Here is a 20520-nt window from a genome sequence, read left to right as displayed (position 1 = left end):
TACGCAACGACTCGCTGGTTTGTTGTGTCAGTGGTGTGGATGAAAAGGAAGTTACACTAAACATTAAATTAAATGTGTGTAATTTAAAAATGGATGGCAATGGAAGTTTAGAAGTCAGGTATGTATGTTTACAAATACACATGTTTTTAGTTTTAAAAACTTATTTTAAATTTATTTATTTTTTAGTTTTGGCGTAGTGTGTTAACCGCAGTACCCCGGATGTAACCTGCACAAACAGTGACAAGCTCGCTAATAGTTCTGCTGTTTCTCTCCCTACAGGTGGATACGAGGTTTTCCAAACAAGAGCATCGAGTTTGTTGACAATGAAACAGTTTGCTACAAATGTGGGAATAATATCTGTTTCCTCAACCTGGAGACACAAAAGCAAAATGTGCTCCAGAGTCCTGGGAGAGGAGTTGGTGCATTCACAGCCAATGGCACCAATGGGAACTTCGCTTTCTCCGAGGAGAAGCTGTCCCCATCTATATTTGTCTACATTTTCCCTGAGTTAGAGTTGAAGAATGAACTTAAAGGTAAGATATTTCCTCCCAGCTAAATATATGCAGATTCCATAATACTCCAACTTGATGGTGATGTTTTTATTCATGTAATTTTCTTGTCTGTTTGTTTGTATGGATCCCTCCTACATTAAGGCTATTTTCTCTCAGACAAATACTTAATAGTTTCCTCTGATTTCTTCTTTCTAGGCACAGCACAACTGGACTACACATCTCTGACATTAAGTACTGGTGGTCCTTATTTGGGCTGTTGTTCATCTTTTCCAGATCACATCATAACAGTGTGGTAAGCCATTGAAAGCAGCACTTTATATTGTGTATTCCAGATTTACATGTATGTTTACTTAGGCTGAGCACATCTGTTACTGTAATCATGACTGTGTGATGCAGGAACTGGGAAAATGGTGAGCCAATTTGTACACAACCACAAGCTGGGAAGGATGTCATTTCTTTGGTGTTCAACCCTCTGAACTGGATCCAGCTCTGTGCTTTGGGCAATCAGTCGCTCACTGTCTGGAATATTGAGAAGAGTGCCAGCTTTCATGTCCTGAAACCAAGGTAAAGCAGACTTGGGTGTGCAAGCAAGTAGTGTGGAAGCATTGCTTGTGATTTAACTGATACATTAACCTACATTTCCTGTATTTATTGCTTTATGTTCAATAAGCAGCAAGTGCAATGGAGACTGATGAATACAAATGTGTATCTAATATTTGTTGGATTGCAGTGTGATAGAGCTTCCAGCAACTGATGGTTCCTTTGTTGAGAGATTGGTGGCCACCGCTCATACTGTCAGCGACAGACTGCCCTATTTCGGTCTTGAGATGCCTCCATCAGCCATCTCAGGGCTCAAGGGAGACAAGGCAGAAAGCATTGTGGTATTTATGTAATTTATGTACTAGTACGACAAAACCAGTACACTTTCACCACTTTCTAATTTTTTGTGATCCTGCAGATTTTTAGATCTATGAATCGATTTGTGGTACAAAACGATTCTGTTCTCAGGCACACAAACAAAAACAAAATGTAAACTGTTACACAACTCCACATGTGTTTACACAGACTAAACTCTGCACCAAAGCCAGACTTACTCCTAGTGCCATCTGCTGGACCTCCACATCAGAGCTTTATGTGGGCTGTGTGGAAGGCTTTCTGCTCCTTGTTGACCCAGAGAGCCTCTCTGTCTCAGTCATCTTCAACCCCACAAGTAAACAAACACACACACTGGGACAAGGCTTATATTTTAATTGCCATTGGGAGTATTGCATTATTATTGCAATAGAAAGTAAATTTACAACTGATTTGTGTTTCACTTTGTTCAGCTGCTGATGCCATCCCTGAACTTAAACAGAGAAACTTTCAAAGTTTAACCCTTCATCGGAATGGTTTGATCGCTGTAGGAAAGGTACTGGCCCATGCATCCATTAATATATGCTTGGCTCATTTAGTATGACACATTAAACATGTAATGATATATAATGCATTCATTCTTTTGCCAACCTGTGATGTGATTTGCAATTTCAGACATCAGGAATTCCGATTTTTTTTTAAATTTGAAAACTTTTAAATGCATGTTTCACAGGAGGGTGTGGTGCACAGTCTGCAAATCAAAGCCGCTCAGATCAACATAACACAAACGTGGCAATTAGAAAGACCTGTCACAACCGTGATGTACTCCCCTGACTATGAAACATTACTATTTTCGTCTAACACAGTAAGTTCTTAAATGTACCTCAGTGTGGCTTATTGTAAATAAAGTCACATGTTATTTAATTAAATAATATGTTATTGAGAGAAAAGAAAATAGAATATCAGAACATAACAGGCTTTTTTTTCTTCAGGGTCAAATCTATGTGTTAAACCCAACCCGGTCTGACAAAATTGTGAAGGTCCTGGATGTTCTCAGTGGCAACTTTTTGGCAGCAGCTTTGTCACACTCTGACAAAAACATCTGTGTGGTAAAACGTTTTCATACTCAAGATTTATAGTGTCTCATGATGGCATGTGTAATTTTGGTCAATGTTTCTTGAGTGAATTGTGATGTTCGTTTTTTTGCTGATTGCAGTCAGTGAGGGATTCTGGAGTACTGCAGCTGTGGTCTGCAGATGGCATTTGTCTTGGTTCCCTGTCTCTTCAAGCTGAGGTCAGATTCACAACATACGAACATTCAGAACATATCAGCGGTGCCACATTAATACACTTGTTCTGAAGATTTAGTAGGGAAATTAAACTGAATAGAATTAAATTTAAAGCTTGTAATCTGTGTCTGTTTAGGTGACAAGTCTGGCCTGCTGTCCTATTGCACAATATGCAGCTGTTGGAACGGTTTCAGGAAATGTCCTCTTCATCGATCTGAACCGGGAGCAGCAACCACGCCTGGTTCACCGGATTCATCTGTACCACACTCCTGTGGATCACCTAGTGTAAGTGTCTACTATCCCTGTGATGCCACAGAGTTTCAGTTTAACACTACAATAAAAAAGTATTAAACACATCATTCAATTACGAAATAGAGGCATGAGTTATCTCTACTCATAAAACCCTGAGGGGACAACTGCTCCTCCACTTCTAGTCACGAAAGCAAATTAGAATGTCACATAAAAGGTTGCAAACTTATTGTGTTTATCTACCCTATGTCTGTGTGTGTGTGTGTGTGTGTGTGTGTGTGTGTGTGTGTGTGTGTGTGTGTGTGTGTGTGTGTGTGTGTGTGTGTGTGTGTGTGTGTGTTTGTCTTTTACAGTTTTGATCAAGAAGGGCACTACCTTCTCACAGGTTCCTCAGATTCATATATCTATGTACTAGACGCGAAGCCATCAAAGAAGTTTTCAATCATAGGATACACAGGTATTTACTCTTTGTTTTATTCATTAGACACGTTACTCCTGTCCTGTATATAACAAAACACCGTACATATCAATGTAAAGGTCATTTTAGTTTAGAATGTATACATAACTATATAAAGATAATGATTGCCCTATTATCCTTTTGTCATTTGATTTTCCAGTTGTTACCGGACCAATTTTGTCGCTTTCCACTCAGTGCATCAGGGACTGTGAACAGGTGAAAGTTCTTGCACAGTGCACTGGACAGGAGCTCACAGTGCTCTCTTTGCCTACCAGGGAGCTTTCAGGTACAGCATTGATATAGTGGATTCATTCACTACTTATTCTCTATATTGTTTTTTAATCAAGGACATTTTGGATGTTGGTCAGAAGTTGTTTTTTAAGTCAGCACGGGTTGACAATCATAATATAATCCCGTACAGAGGAGATAGAGCTGTTAATAATAGAGCACTGATTAGGTCCAGTGGCTCCCATTACCTCTCTGAACAGTTCCGTAGGAACAGCATTAAAGATGTAATATAGGGGTGATGATGGAACATTGAACATAAGATCATTATTTACTTTGCAACCGGCGGTAAGTGAATCATCTCCTGTCAGTAAGGAGAGCTTCAGCAGTAAAAAATGGTGTTGCAGTTTACTATACTTTCACTTGCCTTTTTATTCTTATTGGGAATCTCATAATTCATCCATGGGAATGCTCTGACAGTGAACTTCAGTTATTTTCCAAACAGAAAACCATAGCATTAGCATAACCGGTTAATCATACTCAACTGGACATTTTTATCCGTTTGTTTAGACATGTTGTCACCAACGCTGTTAAAAAGAGAGAAAATGACTCAGCAGTTTACAAAAACACACCCTTTGTTTATGCAGCCTGTTAAACTATGTTGAGCAAGAAAGACCATGAGACAGACGGCTCTCCAGAGGAAAGTGCAAACCTTAGGTCTAAGGTGGGGCTGCAGAAAAGCATTGTCACTAATGACAGAGCAAATCACGAATGACAGAGCAAATCACGAATGACAATGGCTTTGGCAATAATCAACTGAGGATAAAATATCTTATAATGTATTGAATAGCAATGGTTAAAGAGAAATATGCTTAAACTGATACACAACTTCTGTGCCAAGACCAACTACTGAAGAATTCCCATCTATTATTGTAGGTGTGTCAATGCAGGTTTCAAAGACACACACCTAGGGAGCGTGAATGTTTCACACGATATGCCTTTGCTGACCTGCAGGTCCGGATTGTGTAGACCGACGTGGTTGTCTGTCTACCCACATCCTCAACCTTTCCAGATACCAAGTGCCTCATACACTTGAATCCTGTGTTCTGGGAGTCAGTGAGGTCTTTGCCTACTGCCAGAAGAGGAAAACTCTTCAGCGATTTGAGCTTCCCCAGGTTTACTGCTGCCCAATGAGACAGATTATTATGATCTCTATTCTCTGTCTTCATCCACCTGAAATATCACTGATACAATTATAGTAAACTACTATTTTATTTGTCATTAACACATTTTCCTGATCCCTTATTTTTCTGCCCAGGACACGGACAGTCTCTCCAGCCAACAGGTGGTCCAGCTCAAACCAGAGCAGGAAGTGAGGGGTCACCCTCTGGGCCCTGTGTCTCTTATTCTGTCTCCTCATCAGTCATGGCTGGCTTCTGTGGGGAGAGATGGCCTCCTACTTATCCGAGAGACTGCTTCCATGGTCGGAGCTCATTTTATTTAGTGTGAATTATTTCTTATAAACTTTTGAATCTTGTTTTTGTTATCTGTGGTGTGTATAACAATGCTGTTGCTGCACTCGTATAGGAGCGGTACATTGAACTGCAATGTCATTCATGCCGTCTGGGTGGAGTTCGGAGCGTTTCCTTTTCTGCAGACAGCCAGACACTCCTCACTGCTGGCTTTAAAGATGGTTCTCTTGTGTGCAGCGATCTCAGGTAAAAGTCATGGTTACATAATGCACATCTGTGAACAGTAGAGGGAACTGTTGCTCGCAGTAGTGATGCTGCTGTCATGCAGTTTGATATAGTGCATATTAAAAAGTATTTTTCCTCTGTTAGCGTTGGCCCTGAGGAAAGTACAATAAATACAACTGAAGTGGTGGGTCAAGGGGGATCATGATCCTACTCTGTAGGAAAACAAAGATCCAATCAATTTTACAGCTAAATCTCACCACTGAATAAGATCACATTCCACGTCTGTCTCCTCTGCTTGCCGCTGCACGCTTTTGTTTTAAAGTTTTCAGATCTTTTTCTTTACGCTAGCAGTTTCTACTGTTTTAAACTACCAGGAATAGGATTTCTTTATTTTTACATCTGTTGTTGATTTTGACCTATCATGTGTCTCATCAATTGCCGATTTAAATTGTTCATAGTATGGGAATTTGAATAAATGAAACATCTGGTGATATTCAGTATTTTTCTTCTTTTTAACAAATCCCATGAAAAGACCAAAACCAACAATTAATTGAAAAGTGCAAGTAGTTTCTCTGTAGCCAAAGCCTCACAGTATGTAGTGTATTTCTCTGTGCCATAAAGATAACATTTTTTCCAATAACTACTGAAAAAACACCAATAAGTCACAGCTTTACACATGGGTGACATGTTCCTTCGTAATGATCAACACGGGCACTATGATTTATTTTGAGTCATTCCCATATAAATGCTCCTGCTGATATACTCCAAATGGTGCACCAAAAAAGCACAGTTGAAAATAGTCCTCAACTAAAGCACAATTTACTTATGTTTTAGCAACATTTACAAAAAAGACAGTGCCCAGAGGATTTATGAATTAGCTTTAAAACCTTTTTAAAATATGAAACCATATATTTTTCAAAAGTTTTCAAAAATGTACGACTTCAGTAGAAACAAATGGACTGGTGCGTAGTTCCAAGGACGAGGTAGGAAAGTCGGAAATTATAACTAAACACACTTAAAAAGTTTTACTTTGGACTTTTCAAGGGATTATTAGATAATTAGAATGTGGAATATTGTCAGCCTTAGCCGTTAAGGTTATTCTACTCTTAAACTTGATCCTTCATGGTTATATTACAAACAAAAAATGGCTACTTAATATGAAATTATTTTACAATAAGGCCTTGAACTCTACAATTCCCTTTTTTCCATTTATAGACGGCATGATTTTATTTTCAAAAATCATATAATGTTATTTTCTAATTTTATTTGGATTTATGGATTAACTGGCCATCATTAGATCTCCATAACAAAGATCTCCATATATCTGCTATCTTATTGTGTATACCTTGTGTTTCCATGTCTCTATACAGAATTAAAGGCGCAGATGCTGGTACGCTGAATGAAGCTACAAAGTACAGTCAGTCTTTGAATCATTTCTTGAAGAAAATATTCAAAACTGAGAATATCATCCTCATTAAATTGCCTGAGTGGGGCCAAGGGTCTCCTGCTGGCACAGTAAAACCAGAGGAAAGTGAGGTAAATGATATTATATTCTGTTTCAGCATTAAATTAGTTGGCTCCTACATAACAGTGTACTGACAATGATGTTTGTTGCTTTTACAACTCCAAACAGTACACTGCAATTACAGAATATACTCTCAAATGCTAAAACTAATGCAGTCTCATTCAATAGCCCTCCAATAAATTCTACCTGACTGAAGGGTTTGTTGATCAGTCATACTGAATGTTTTTTTTAATAAAATGTAGTTATAATTGTGTTGGAAAAACAATTAGAAACACATCTTAGTACAGCACAACACAACCTAGGCTTTAAACTTTCTAGGCAGCACACTTTGTTGATGTTGTATGTGATAAAAGTTTGAGGCATCCAAGTAAATTTGAAGCCTATAATGATAAATGTGAATGTGCAGTTTGTTTCAGTTTGTTTCTGAGCTGTTTCAACAATAAACAGGACTTTAATGTCTTAATGAAAGCCCTGGTATAAATGTGGTATGAATAGTACACAAATCAATAGAAAGTAAAGGTTATTTATTTCTCATAAAAAAAAGACCCCGTTCATTAACTAGATTCAAGGTTTAACAATGTGTCAAAGCAGATGTTTTTGTTTATATGTATCCGTGCGTTATTTTTACATGTGTTAACAATCTGTAGGTCGGTGGTGGAGCAGATACTGTGGATGTGACCGAGCAGGATGAGAGTTATAACAGCCTGCTGTTTGCACCACCTTCAGACCCCACTTGGCTGGAAAGCAGGCGAGAGGAGGTCAGTGACTTAACATGCCGTCATATTTGCGGTTGTGGCATAAGATGTGGATAATGTTAACTATGTTGAGGTACTTCACCGTGGCAGGTGGAGGATTGCGAAAGAGTCTATCGCACCTCTGTGTGATATCTAGATGTGTTGCTTTTGGCACAGTTTCTCCGTGCAACAGCTTGATTTATCGTCACATTTTATAGAGTAAGGAGTCAACCAATTAGGCTGTAAAGCAGATAAGAATTTGTAAACAAATGTTCAGTTATTTTATAGCTGACAAAGCTTCTTGATAACAATAAATTGATACTGAAGGTGTGGCAGGCTTTGTATTGTGGATTTTACACCTCATTGACATTCACATGGGAAACGGGTAGAGGCAAATTCACGCCTTGCTTTTATGCTACAGCATGCTCTCTTATCTGGCTCGCTAGGCCTGAGGGGACTTTTGTAAAAAAGAAGTAATATTCTTCCTATTGATGTTTGTAAAATGTATTATTATTAACAAGCTGTTTATTTGCAATTCAGGTTTATTTTCCGTAGGAAGATGGGAATGAATCTGGTCAAGTTGGCATTAGTGTACACACTTTAATACTAACTGATTCAATAAATGTTTCATTTGTTTTCAATCTGTATACTTTGAACAGATTATAAAAGAAGACAATGAGCAATATTCTGACACAAAGAAAAACCTGAGGAAAACCATCAAAGAGTTACGTGACAATGTAAGTGAGTTTTATTACAAATTGGTTTATTTAAATCTTCACTTAACAGGGAACTCATAGGTTCTTCAGCAGGAAACATGTCACAACAAACATTAAACGACATCTCACAGTCCATGTTAGCATAAATACTATATCATTATACATGTTTGATAAGTGCTTTTCAATTGAATAAGACCCATCCCTGTAATTACGTGCCGCAGTTCACTACCAGGGCAACAAAAATACACACAATAAATGAAAGAGGAAAAAACAAAAACATCACAAAGCTAAAGCAATCATAAGCTAAAGGATAAAAACTGTATGTGGAATTCTGTTAATTGATACATGAATGAATAAATACTGACCTAATGAATATTACATAAATAAATAATATATCAAAATAATATATCAAACCATGCCAAGTGAGCCAATGGTATTTCAAAACAATATCAGGTTTGTCTCATGAACATTTTAACCATTTTGAACGTTTTACAATTTAATTTCCGTTTTAATTGCTTTCTAGGGCATAAAATTACCGTATGCTTTAAGTCAATCATGAAAAAAGTTCAACAAACAATTTATATTGTAGTAATGTATTTACAGTCCAGTCAAGTACTTAAAGATAGTTGCACAATTACGAAACAATTCGCAGACGGATGTTTAAATGTTCACAAAACGTTTTTCCAAGAAACAATATGATGACTACACCGTCTATTCCATATCATAGATCCAGGAGATGATGCGTGAAAATGAGAACCTCCCAGATATCGAACGTCTTGAACAACAAGAGTTCAACCTGGATGTTGAGGAGCAGAGGAGACTGGAGGCCATGATGGAGCAGGAAGTTACTCGGGTGATGCATACACACAAACATGAGCTCAATGAAAGTAGTGATCAATGATTTAATCTAGCTTTGAGGTCATGATGGAAGTGAATCCTAACGCAGTCACATTGTAGGTGAGAAATGAAGTCGAATGGGAGATTTCAGCAAAACGGTACCTCAGTGATGTCCTAAGAAGAGAATGCTGGGATTCCATGAAGGTCAAAGGCAAGGCCATTCAGGTAAGATGGCTACGGAACAAGCACAGAGAAGTTACATTTCTTAATAATCACAGAGTTTTATGATCTGTGCTAATAAATCTGAATCACTTCTGGCTGTCTACCGCAGGCCTTTCACTCAGAACAACAGGTGAAGAACTATCCTCTGAAAGAACGGACAGACAAAGAGGTGGAGGACCTTCAAAGGGTTCAGATCATGAGGAAGATTGAAATGGCTGCTTGCACCGTAAGCTTAACTGCTCCACAGGCTTGAGCGTTCTGTGGTTTAGATTTTTGTTAACGTTACGTCTTATTAATAAGCACATGTGATGAGTTAGAAAGGATTGGATGATATGTAAACTGTTTATAATGTGAAACAGAAAGGCAGCGTTCAATCATTTTCTAAAAGCTGTGATGATGCGACCTCCTCAGTATGCAGAGCTTTCACTCTATGGAAATACATTTTATGGCAAAACCATTCAAGTTAAGACATGTTTACATCTGGAAAATAATTCGATGCTTTGAATCACAGACCTACATCTGACCTTTCACTGTTCTGACTTTTTTAAATGCTTGAACACGTGCCAGTCCGCCAGTGTTGAAACTTTGCTTGATTTATGGCGATGTGGCCAAGAGATAGTTGTTAGGATAGCTTCCTTCTCTGCAATATTCTTGAGATAAAGTTTATAATCTTGTGGCCACAGATTCTATCCTCCCCATTTATTTCAGCCCTCTCATTCAAAGTATTTGTCCCCACCTTTCAACTGCAGCAGAGCGGGCTAAAGAAAACTTTCAACACAACCAGTGTGAAGGAGGAAGAGCAGCGGGAGGAAGGCCACGACGCAGAAAGTGCTGACGTAACGGGAAGTTGCTCGGCTCAGTTAGGATGTTCAAACCCTCATATCTACGATCAGTTCTGCCTGCAAACCACAGAACAGAGGATCAACCAGATAATTATGCTACAGGTGGGAACTTGAACTGGGTAATAATGCCTTTTTATATTGTAAAATACTTTTCCAAAAACACACAAAAAAATTATAGGACTAGAAAGTGAAAAAAAAGCGCATAAAAAATAAGTGGTTTATAAAAACTTTTTTTTCACCGTACTCTGAATGCAGGATGTGATTTATCGCATCAAGACAGCTTTCAATGCTGACTTTGAGGCCATGCACAAGCAAAAGGTGCAGGAGCTGAACCGTGTGAAGGACAGGAACAGACACATCAGGGAGATCATGCTGGAGCTGGACATGAGAGAGAAGCTGTGGGAGCCCAGCCTGACCACCAGCGAACAGCCAGAGAGGCTGCTCACTGTGGACGACTCTGAGGTTACTGACATCCTAGTGAAACCTCTAAACAGTTCAGAAAAAAACAAATAATACATTTTGAGCCACTTTGTGGTTTGTTTGTTTTTCTTACGGGATGTGTGGTCATCGTCATATCAGATGCTTTTTCCACAGAGAGATATGCACATTTGTCCCACTACAGATAAGAGCAGAAAAGTACCTCACCCCAGAACAGAAAAAGGAGGAGGAGAGGAGGAAGTTGGAAGAACAAAAACGTTCGGCTTCCAAAGTATGCTGCTATAATAAATGTGTTTTTGTTTTGCAACTCTTGTTTATTGCTATTAACAAATCTTTAAACACTCCCATGTATGCAAAGTGCTTTTTTGATTATTTTCGACAACAGTAAGAGTAAATTCAACAGTGCTTTATTTTATTTAAAAAATAAATGAAATATATGAATATTATATGGCTATGTGATAGTAGCAGTATAACACAGAAAGTCATAAAGTATAAAGTATTTCAGTTCCTTCATATTGACTGATCTTTCTATTGCAGGGGGATAATATCAGAGACAGGGCTCTTGATTACATGATGGATGGAGTGCTTGAAGTGAAAAAAGAGGACATCTTAAAAATGGTCGGTCAAAATATTACATTTTTTATTTAAGCATTCACGATGTAATAGAGTGATCTCAGTTATATTGTTTCATATAAAATAATAATCAAATCGTAGACATTTTTTCCTTTGAGCATCTAGTCAAATGGCAGATAAAAGGCAACTGTCTAGATAATTTATTAATTGTTTTAGTCATTTTTAAAGCAAGAATGGCAAACATTCTCGGTTTCAGCTTCTTTACTGGGATGATTTGATGACTTTCATTGGCATATATGACATAAACAGTCTATCTTTGATAGAATACACATTTTCTTTCTGGGAGAGACAGAGTAGAAGAAAACTTTCTGCTACCTCCTGCAGTCATTCCTCATGACACACAACACACTACATCTCACTGCATCCAAAATGACATACTTTATACTCACACATGAATTCTCCTCTTTTTGGCAAATTATGTCTTATGTTGGGTTTTTTTTTACATTACTTTTTTTTGAGACAGTGTCAGTTTGATTAGACAGAATAGAAAAAACAGTATGAAGTGCACATAGTTTCTATTGAATTAACTCCACAGGAAATACCTCCGCCTGAGTTTGTTTTGTCCAAGCCTGGCATCCAGTGGAGCGAGGAGGAGAAAAAAGTCTTTAAAGAGTATGAAAAGAAAACAAAAGACCTCAGTGAGGAGAAGGAGAAATACAAAAAGGTACTAAAGTAAAAACATTTACAATTCTGTTTTGCTACGATCAGAGATATAATAAACATTTGAGCAGTTATAAATACAAACAACCTGTGAACTCTGTTATTGCAGTCAATGGAAACTGAAATGAAAAAACTGCAGGCATCCAACAGGGAGGCAGCAGAAAGGTTTGATGAAACTTTGACAAAGCTGTTTGAGAAGAAAGTGAAATGTGAAATGGCTATTTATCAGGTGAGCATACTCTCTCTCTCTCTCACACACACACACACACACACACACACACACACACACACACACACACACACACACACACACACACACACACACACACACACACACACACACACATGCAGTACATGTATGTGACACATGTACTCATAACACGGACACTTGCAGTAAATCTGAATCATATTAATTCATTTTGTTTTCTTCCTTCTCATTTTCCTCACACAGGATGAAGGGCCCTCTGTTCTCAAGATAATTATGTTATATGATATCTTGTGTATGGGACAATTTAAATAATCCTACTTGATGTTGTTTTTGATGTATTTTGCAGGAAGAGCTCAAGATCACTTATCTTGTGTATTCAGTCCTCGTAGAAGACGAGATGAGAAATCGAGAGCTGGAGCTCAAGCTCAAACTTGAAAAAACGTTGGCACACAAGGTCAGAAAACTCGTACACGGTAATGCTGCAGGAATCTATGACTACCAGCTTCAGTTTCTGTTATTTGTCAGATACCTGAGTAAATGGCTGCAATGTTCTTCCAAATTCTAGTATAATATCTTTCAATCACTCAGGTGTGTTCTGCAAGACCTAACCTGTGTGGCACGATCATTTCAAGACTGCCAGACACTACTTATCATAATTGCTGCTCTCGTCTTATTCGCATGTATTTTTCTGTCAGGAGGAAATTAGGGAGGAGGTCAAGAAACATGAAGAAGAACTAGAATTGTTTCACGAGTCCTATGAAAGCATTGTAGCTGAGGACAAAGTAAGCCAGCTGGGAAAATACTGAAATCATTTTGACTGTAAGTGATGATGCACATACATACAAATATCCATCCGTGTCTCCCAAGGTTCTTGACAAAGAATTCAGGAAGGAGTTCTTTGATGTGCGAAGCCATGTGGTTGATCACCTTTATAAGTTATTCAAGTGTAGACCCAGGTTTGTAATACTTTCTTACCTTGACATCCACATTGTACGTTGTAAATTAGCTGCTCAGTTGCTGCACGCTGTCTTTTTTTTTTTTTGCCTCAGGGTTCAAAAGATGAGGACCCAGACTGACAACAGCTCCAACCTGTTTAAAGAGCAGCGTCTGTGCAGTTCTCTGGCTCCCGATGCGCTCGGCAAAATGCTGAAGGCCATGGAGGAGCTGGATGCTCCCGAGAATATGCCCGAGTACGTGAGCCCACAAATCTGGGAGAGGTTTTGTCTTGTCCGCAGAGCAAAAGTAGAAAGTGAGCAAAAGGTAATTTGAGGACACCGACAGGTTAAAGACTGGAAATACAGACAAAGATTACTAGTCCACTGAAATACTTACAGAGGCTTTTCACACTACAAACATTAGTACAACATGTCATAGTCTTTTTTACTAACTGACGAATTGATATATTGATCATCAATTTCATGTTTTGGAAACTTCACCAAATGATTGTGTGTCTTGTGTGTTATTGTCCACTCACTGTTTGACACGTCCTTTTCAGGTAAAAGTTAAAGCTTTGACTTCTGCTGAGATGCATGCGTTCGTTCAGAAGAGGAGAGATGAGGAAAGCACCGCTCAACAGGAAATTAAAAATCTCTCTGACAGACTTGAAAGGTACGACTGTGATGTTGTCATTCCTTTTTATTATAAGCAGTTATGTATGAAAACATTTAGCATTTTTATTCTTCTTCACTCATTAGGGAAGTCCTGAAAGAATGACACTTGAGCCACAACTCTTAAATTTGAGAATGTGTCACACTCTCTGTAAACTGTTAAAATAGTATATACTTTATATGTTTATCCTCCCTTCTAGTCTGCATAAGGAGAAGAACCGTTTCCTGAAGGACATCATGGTCCAGGTCCTGCTCAAACAGGGCCAGGTGGAGGTGTCCACCACAGACCTGACTGCTGACTACACTGACTCTGTACTTTCCCACAGGATTGTGGTGGAGAACCTCAACAGGACCATAAGGGTCAGCTTATATAACACCAGACACACAGACAAACCTATTGCAAAACAAGGATATGCAATTTATACTCTTATGATAGATTTATACACAAAAATACACATGGGGTCATAATTACATATATGCTTTGTAAGTATTTTCTGTTTTATAAAAGCTGCCCAAAATAAGCCAAATTCAACAGTTGGTCAGATACATTGGTTATAAATGTCTGTGTCCATCAAATGATGATTATCTATGTGATCAGACACTGGGAGAGCAGAAGATAGCCTCCATGGTGGAGTGCAAAGACTTCCGTAAGGGCATCATCCAGCTGCTGTGGGAGCACAGGATGATGGGGATGCAGATAGAGGACTTCAACACCAAGGCGAGGGACATCCAGATGTTACGACTCTCTGAGGAGCAACAGGATGTGAGTGTAATCAGGATACTGAAATATTGTGATACAGTACTTTTTTTTTTTTTTTTTTTAGCTTTTCTCAGGGATCGGTATATCTTTTATTCTCAGACGTAAACTGTTTTGCCATCAATAAGGAAATAAGCACTAAATAACACTTAATGAGGAATGATGCTACTGGATAGTGGATATATTTTACTGTGCACATAGTTCATGGTAATTATATGTCAAATGTTTTCAAAAAGTTCAGCATCTGCCCGAAATGTCAATGAAGTCTCTGCATTTATGGTGACACTTTGCCCCGTTAGCATTTCTGGCCAAACCTCAGTCGTTGATATCAAGGCAGGTATTTCGGTTTTGGCAGCATCAGATGTTATGCGAGCAGAAAATTGTTACCATCCCTGAATACAGATGGATGGTGTTTTGTTGACACAGACACACCGTATTCATGCAGGAACCCCACCCAATTTTTTTTCTTCTTCTTGCATTTTTTAAAAATTGTCGGAGACTGGTTTAATATACTACAATCTTATTTTGTTTTAAACCCTGCTTTAACATCTCAGCTTTGCAGTGATTAAAAATTCTAGGAAAATTGAAGAAAATAAATCTGCTTCACTTAGCAGCAAATGTCAGTCAAAAAGATTAACAGGCAGTTTAATGAAAAACAGACCCCAAAGGCTGACAGAAAGACACTTTGTTCCGTTGCAATCCATTAACGTCTTCAAAAAGACATTTCACGAGTTTGTGATTTAAGAATAATATGAAGGTGGTAGCTGAGCAATGTAAGGACAAATGAGTCACCCATCATCTTATTTTCAACGAGTTGTTGAGCATAAAACACTCTGAACATGTTTCCATGCTTGAATGCCAGTTTCCTCTGGCAAAAGTTTCAGGTAGTGGCATGCTGCTTCCTGTCATTGTTATGCCCCTGAAACCTTGAGATGGAAATACTTTTAATATAATCAAATCCATCCTGAATGATCCTTACATCTTATGACTAACCATGTTTTTCCCCCACTGTTGTTAAAAGATCTTGAGTAGACCCTGTATAGAAAATCATGTTGCTGCTCTTTTTGCTTTTTCAGTCACTTTATTCAAGTCGGTTATTCCCTTTTCTTTCCAGTATCTCAACAAGACAGATCGAGACAGCCGCGTGTCCAAGCAAGTTTCCATTCTGGAGAAAACTATAGCTTTCCAGGAAAAGGTAACAAAGAAAAAGTAACAATTTGATCTCATCAATCAGCTCTGTGTTGTGTACTTTCCGTAACTTACAGTTAAAGTAATATACATATTTTGTTCTCCTTTCAGACTCATCTACAAAGTGTGGAGCAGCACATGAAAAAGATTGAACAGCTAAACAGGCAGGCGGCAGAGAAAGCGAAGAAGAACAAAACTGTAGAACAGCAGCTTCCTAATATGCAGGTGACCGTGGCAGAGAGGAAACACATCCATGAAGCAATAGGTAATAAAACAAGAATTTCAACTCATTGCAAAGGGAGATTTTAGGGCCTCCTCTGACTGATAATGTGACATGTTTGGTGTTTTAGCTTCAGAGGAAAATCAGGTCACTAAAACAGAGGAGCGCTACCAGGAAATCATTCAGAGGAGGAACTTGGAGGACTTTGCCAGAGCGCAGGGGGACGAACTCGCTTTCCTCTGGGCCGAAGTCCAGCGACTGAGAATGAAGAACTTTCCTTCACTGGATCAGCTGAAACACAACTGAGCAAGGCCTTCTCTTCAACAGAGAACACAATCCTATTTACGCTATTACCAAGCAAACTTGTAACATGAAATTTACAATTAAGCCGTGAAACAGAATGGTATAGCAGCAAAAAAAATAAAACAGTTAACTCAGGATATTTGAAATGTGATGGTTTTAAAGCATATTATTTTAGGCAGTGAAGTCCTCCTCTGTGCGGTCAAAGTGCAGAATGCCATCTTCCAGACCAAAGAGGTCAATAAGCCCCGACAGGCTGGCCTTTCGTCCTTCTATGGGGACGTCTGACTGGAGCTCATACAGTGCAGCCTGAGCACAGCTCCTCCACTTGTCAATCAGGGTTTTGAGCTGCGTTAAATCATTCTAGGGAGAGAGAAACAGGGAATGTGTCACATAAAATGACCACTTTCAGTCAAGTTGAGCAAAATAAACCTTAAACGTTCATGTTAGGAGCAACCCAGACGGATTAAAAAGGTAGCCGGTACCTTGCTCCTGTACATTTTAACCATCTTGAGCCTGCGCAGCGTCTCCATCTTGTCTTTCACCTCCTTCCTCAGTCGGTCTCGCTGTTGTGTAAAGTCTCTGGAAGGAGGAGGGCGTGTTGGTTCGGGAATGCGTCCAGATAACCTTTGACTCCCTGATTCCTCCCCATTTCTGTCTGCATCACCACTGGGCATGATCGGTGGAGTCTCCCAGGAATCTGCTGAAACTTGTTGGCCATTCTCCTCCTCCTCCTCCTCCTCCTTCTCCTTCTCATCGACACAAAGGCGTTTGGCCACAGAGAAGGGCGAGGTGAAGGAGCGCCTTGATCTCTTCAGCCTCTCCCTCAGAGAGGAACTCAGCTTTTGGTGATGCTGCGGAAATAAGAATCAGAATCAGAAGCTGTTTTTTTGCCAAGTACGATACATCTACAAGGAATTTGGCTAGGTGATCTGTTGTTGCATAAGAGTAAACTGATGTTATATTGTGTTTCATCAATTTCAATACAGTATAGCGTTTATTTGACAGCTAACATTGAATAGTATAGGTGCACAGTATAGGTGCAAGCAGATTGCACTTGAACCTACCTTCTCCTCCTTGTGTTCACAGGGGCTTGACTCCTCTGAATGAAGAGGTGGAGAATACTCAGATCTGACAGATTTGTCTGCTTTAGGCGTGACCTCCATCGGGGAAACTTGGACTCATGTGGCTCTTCTGTGGATAACGACACTGAGTTAACCCTCACGAGTATTATCTAATCAACAAACATAAAAACCAAACTAACATGAACACTGAACCAGACGTGTTGATGGACGCTTTAACTAGAAGTAGTGACTTTTCACACAACGCTTACCCAGATACAAAACAGTGAAACCAAAGTGAGAAGTTCCTGTTTTCCTTATTTTTGCGGGCTCAAGAAAACCTCCAAAGTCAGCGATTGGCCAGAATTTGATTACGCGTTACCGCAAAGGATCTCGGGAACTGTAGTCTAGCACAAATCACTTTTAAACGCATATTCCAATGTTGTTCCTCTTCACTTTCTTTTTTCTTTTCAACAAAAATTCAAACTACAGTAAGATAATATAACTTTTTGACAATAATAATAGTAGTGTAATAATATTGCACATGGAAATAGGAAATAGTTAAATTAAGGATTTTTATTGAGGAGTGTTGTAGTGGGATTAAAAAGAGAAACACTGAACTGTTTCAAAAAGTAAGTTCTAAAAGTAAAATAGTTGAAGACATTTTTTTGTAGGCTTTTGGAGGAGTTCAAACAGTGTTACTTGGCTACTCCTTGTTACTAGGGTTGACTCATCTTGTGATTCAGCTCTTCTCATCAGTTGATTCATCTCTATTAAAGGATTTATTGAACTCCTACAGACTGTTGAATTCATGGTTTGTTGAAGATTTTTTTAAGAAGTGTCCAGGATGTTTTTCTGTAGCCGTAAGGAGAAAGGTGTGAAATAAAACATGATCTTGCCTAGACTTGAACATCAATGCTTGGCAGTTTGATATATCACACCCCAGGGAATGGGGATTTTTAACATGTTCTGTTGATGAATCTTACAGGCCTGAGGTTTAGAGATAATTACTGTGTGAGTCAGGAGACCGTTTTCTGTGCTTTTGAACTTGTGAATATATGACATGAATACTTGTGCTTGCTCCTCAGCACTGAAACTGTAGCAATGGTCTGGGTTTCTAGAATCTAGAGGCTATGTGAGACACTGAGTGAGGATGCCAGCTCCTTCACTGAATACAGGTGTGTATGCTGAGCACCCATAAATAACACCACATGTTGTGTTTGAGCAGGCTATTAATTCCTCTCACGATGCATATATGGGACAGCAGTAAGATAGTATTGCCCCCTTTACATCCACGGTAGTATGTTTCTGTCCTGTAGTTAAGTGATATGTTGTGAGGAAGAGACACTGATTGTCTTAAATTCAGTATCAAAAACATCAGCTTTCCCCCCCCTTTCCCTGGTGTCCCTTTGCTAGTGGAGGAGACGTGATTGTCCCGTGTGGTGTCACTAGATGTTATTTAGCTGAAAGGGTGCTTTGTATTCTGGGTTAGTAGGTTATTTACTTATTTACTTTCTGTTGATACTCTACGTTATCTGCTATGTCTTTGTTAAAATGTTCCTTTTATGTTTTTTTTCCAGTGCAAACACTACCTTATCTGCAGGTTCACATAATGGAAACATAATAAACATTGCAAATTTCCCCGCTGCGGGACTAATAAAGGATTATCTTATCTTATCTCTTATAAAGATCTGTAAAAACGAGTATGACACAGGGGCCGTCTACAAGGCACATCCACATAACGATCTAATGATGCAAAATTTTGTAGTTGGTATTGTCTCTCAGTGATGACAAATAATAAAATTGCTAAAACCAGCTGTTGTGCAGAACATGTGGCTTTTTAGGCCAAATCTGCTCTATTTCAACAGCAGGCATTTTTACTTACTAAGGTGTTACCAATAACTTGCCTCGGTTACATTCAAGTGTTCCAGTAAACAATGGCAGTATGACTAAGCCAGCATGCACAATACTAAAACCCTGAAACTGGAGCAGCTAATGAAATTCAGCCATCTTCAATTTCATTATTTACACTTGAGTTTTTCCTACTGTAACATTTCAAAATGTCTTCAGTAAAAAGGGCATGACTATTATTTATTTAAATGCTTTTAAAATGGCAGTTTGACTTATAGCTTACCGATTGTTGTTCTGAATATCCCCCTGAATAATAACAGTGTTTTCTTGAAGAAGTCATAAAATAATGTATGTTGACCACATAAATCAAAACTTTCTTATCTGTCAGATATTGTCTTTCCATTTTAGAAATTACATTTTACACTCTGTCAATTAGTACAAGGTGCTTCCCTCTGCGCCCATTATGCTCTCAGTGCATTCATATTTGTGTTGTTTGTGCATTCAAGACATTACTCTAATAATTTAAATATTATCAAAGTAATTGCTGATTACTTTTCTGTCAATCAACAGAATCAAATAAATTCACCTCAAGTTGAGTTCACGGTTTGATAAGTGAGAAAATCAACTGAAAAGACGTTAAAAAATAAACTGTTACATGTTCTCTTCAAAAAAGTCAAATATCCAGGTAAATAAATCCAGATAAAATCGAGTGTGGTCTCAGGCTGCGTTCCTAAGACCACACACAGAGCGTGCTCCCCTGGAACTTGTTATATGCTGTTTCTTTCTGCGGGAGAGATTTACCAGAGAGCTTTACCAGCCTAACTGAGAACAAAGTGTATCATTTATCAAACGATGAACCTCAGCTTTGTCTCTTTCAAAAATCTCAACAACCCAAATACCTGTTCAAAGTCAAGCCAGACTGTTGGGTTTTCTTATATAATCTTTTGAAATGAACAATAAACGAACGCAGAGAAAACATGCCTGCAGGAGGTTTCAACAGACGGTGATAAAGCTATAGGAACAGGGATTCCTTCCTAACCCACAGTCATTAAGAAAAACAGTAAGAGATCTATTCCATCGCTTTTTATAAAGTGAGAGGAGAACTGGTGGTTTATTTACAACATGTTCACCATGAATCATGAATGTGTGTACATCTTGATAAACCTTGAATGATTAAAAATATTTGCCATGTTACACAATCCCTGTAAACCTAATTTGGTAACCTTTTCAGCTGCCTTCTTGTTTCAGAGAAATGATGAGCCCTTATGTGGGAAAGCTATTATCCTCAACACAAACACCAGAGTGTGTTTTAGCACAAAGGGGCTGCAGAAAACCAGACAACTCCATCCGGGAATCTGATGTTTTAAACCAGCCCCTTTCCGTTAGATTTAGCATTATTCAAGTTTGCACATAGATGTGAAGGGAGCAGCTCCTCCTCCG

The 20520-nt window shown here is 38.7% G+C and overlaps 2 protein-coding genes across 3 annotated transcripts; one reads left to right on the top strand and one right to left on the bottom strand.

Moving 5' to 3' along the window:
• The first annotated feature begins 54 nt into the window (after window positions 1-54).
• cfap43 (cilia and flagella associated protein 43) lies at window positions 55-16183 on the top strand. The gene is made up of 38 exons (XM_054599780.1): window positions 55-118; window positions 280-533; window positions 708-804; window positions 909-1076; window positions 1243-1393; window positions 1578-1722; window positions 1838-1920; window positions 2098-2229; window positions 2357-2473; window positions 2581-2658; window positions 2790-2938; window positions 3256-3359; window positions 3520-3645; window positions 4599-4759; window positions 4903-5067; window positions 5172-5302; window positions 6652-6817; window positions 7454-7564; window positions 8200-8277; window positions 8984-9109; window positions 9214-9318; window positions 9425-9541; window positions 10065-10259; window positions 10413-10619; window positions 10780-10866; window positions 11133-11213; window positions 11764-11892; window positions 11998-12117; window positions 12443-12550; window positions 12792-12878; window positions 12964-13052; window positions 13146-13356; window positions 13592-13704; window positions 13904-14063; window positions 14302-14466; window positions 15575-15655; window positions 15760-15913; window positions 15999-16183. Exons 1-38 carry the CDS (start codon window positions 90-92, stop codon window positions 16172-16174), a joined length of 4956 nt encoding a protein of 1651 aa, XP_054455755.1. The 5' UTR covers window positions 55-89; the 3' UTR covers window positions 16175-16183.
• Window positions 16184-17588, bottom strand: sfr1 (SWI5-dependent homologous recombination repair protein 1). 2 transcript variants are annotated; one of them, XM_054599784.1, is made up of 4 exons: window positions 17502-17588; window positions 17236-17362; window positions 16654-17022; window positions 16185-16531 (listed from the first exon to the last, which is right to left on the bottom strand). In XM_054599784.1, exons 2-4 carry the CDS (start codon window positions 17332-17334, stop codon window positions 16343-16345), a joined length of 657 nt encoding a protein of 218 aa, XP_054455759.1. In that variant the 5' UTR covers window positions 17335-17362; window positions 17502-17588; the 3' UTR covers window positions 16185-16342. The 2 variants fall into 2 exon arrangements, with proteins under 2 accessions (XP_054455758.1, XP_054455759.1); XM_054599783.1 differs by having other exon boundaries at window positions 16184-16531; window positions 17236-17565.
• Between the last annotated feature and the right edge of the window lie 2932 nt (window positions 17589-20520).

The sequence above is a fragment of the Anoplopoma fimbria genome, chromosome 6 (assembly GCF_027596085.1).
Source record: "Anoplopoma fimbria isolate UVic2021 breed Golden Eagle Sablefish chromosome 6, Afim_UVic_2022, whole genome shotgun sequence".
Taxonomy (NCBI): domain Eukaryota; kingdom Metazoa; phylum Chordata; class Actinopteri; order Perciformes; family Anoplopomatidae; genus Anoplopoma; species Anoplopoma fimbria.
Note: the sequence above shows the minus strand (reverse complement) of the source record. Positions and strands in the feature narration are given on the sequence as shown.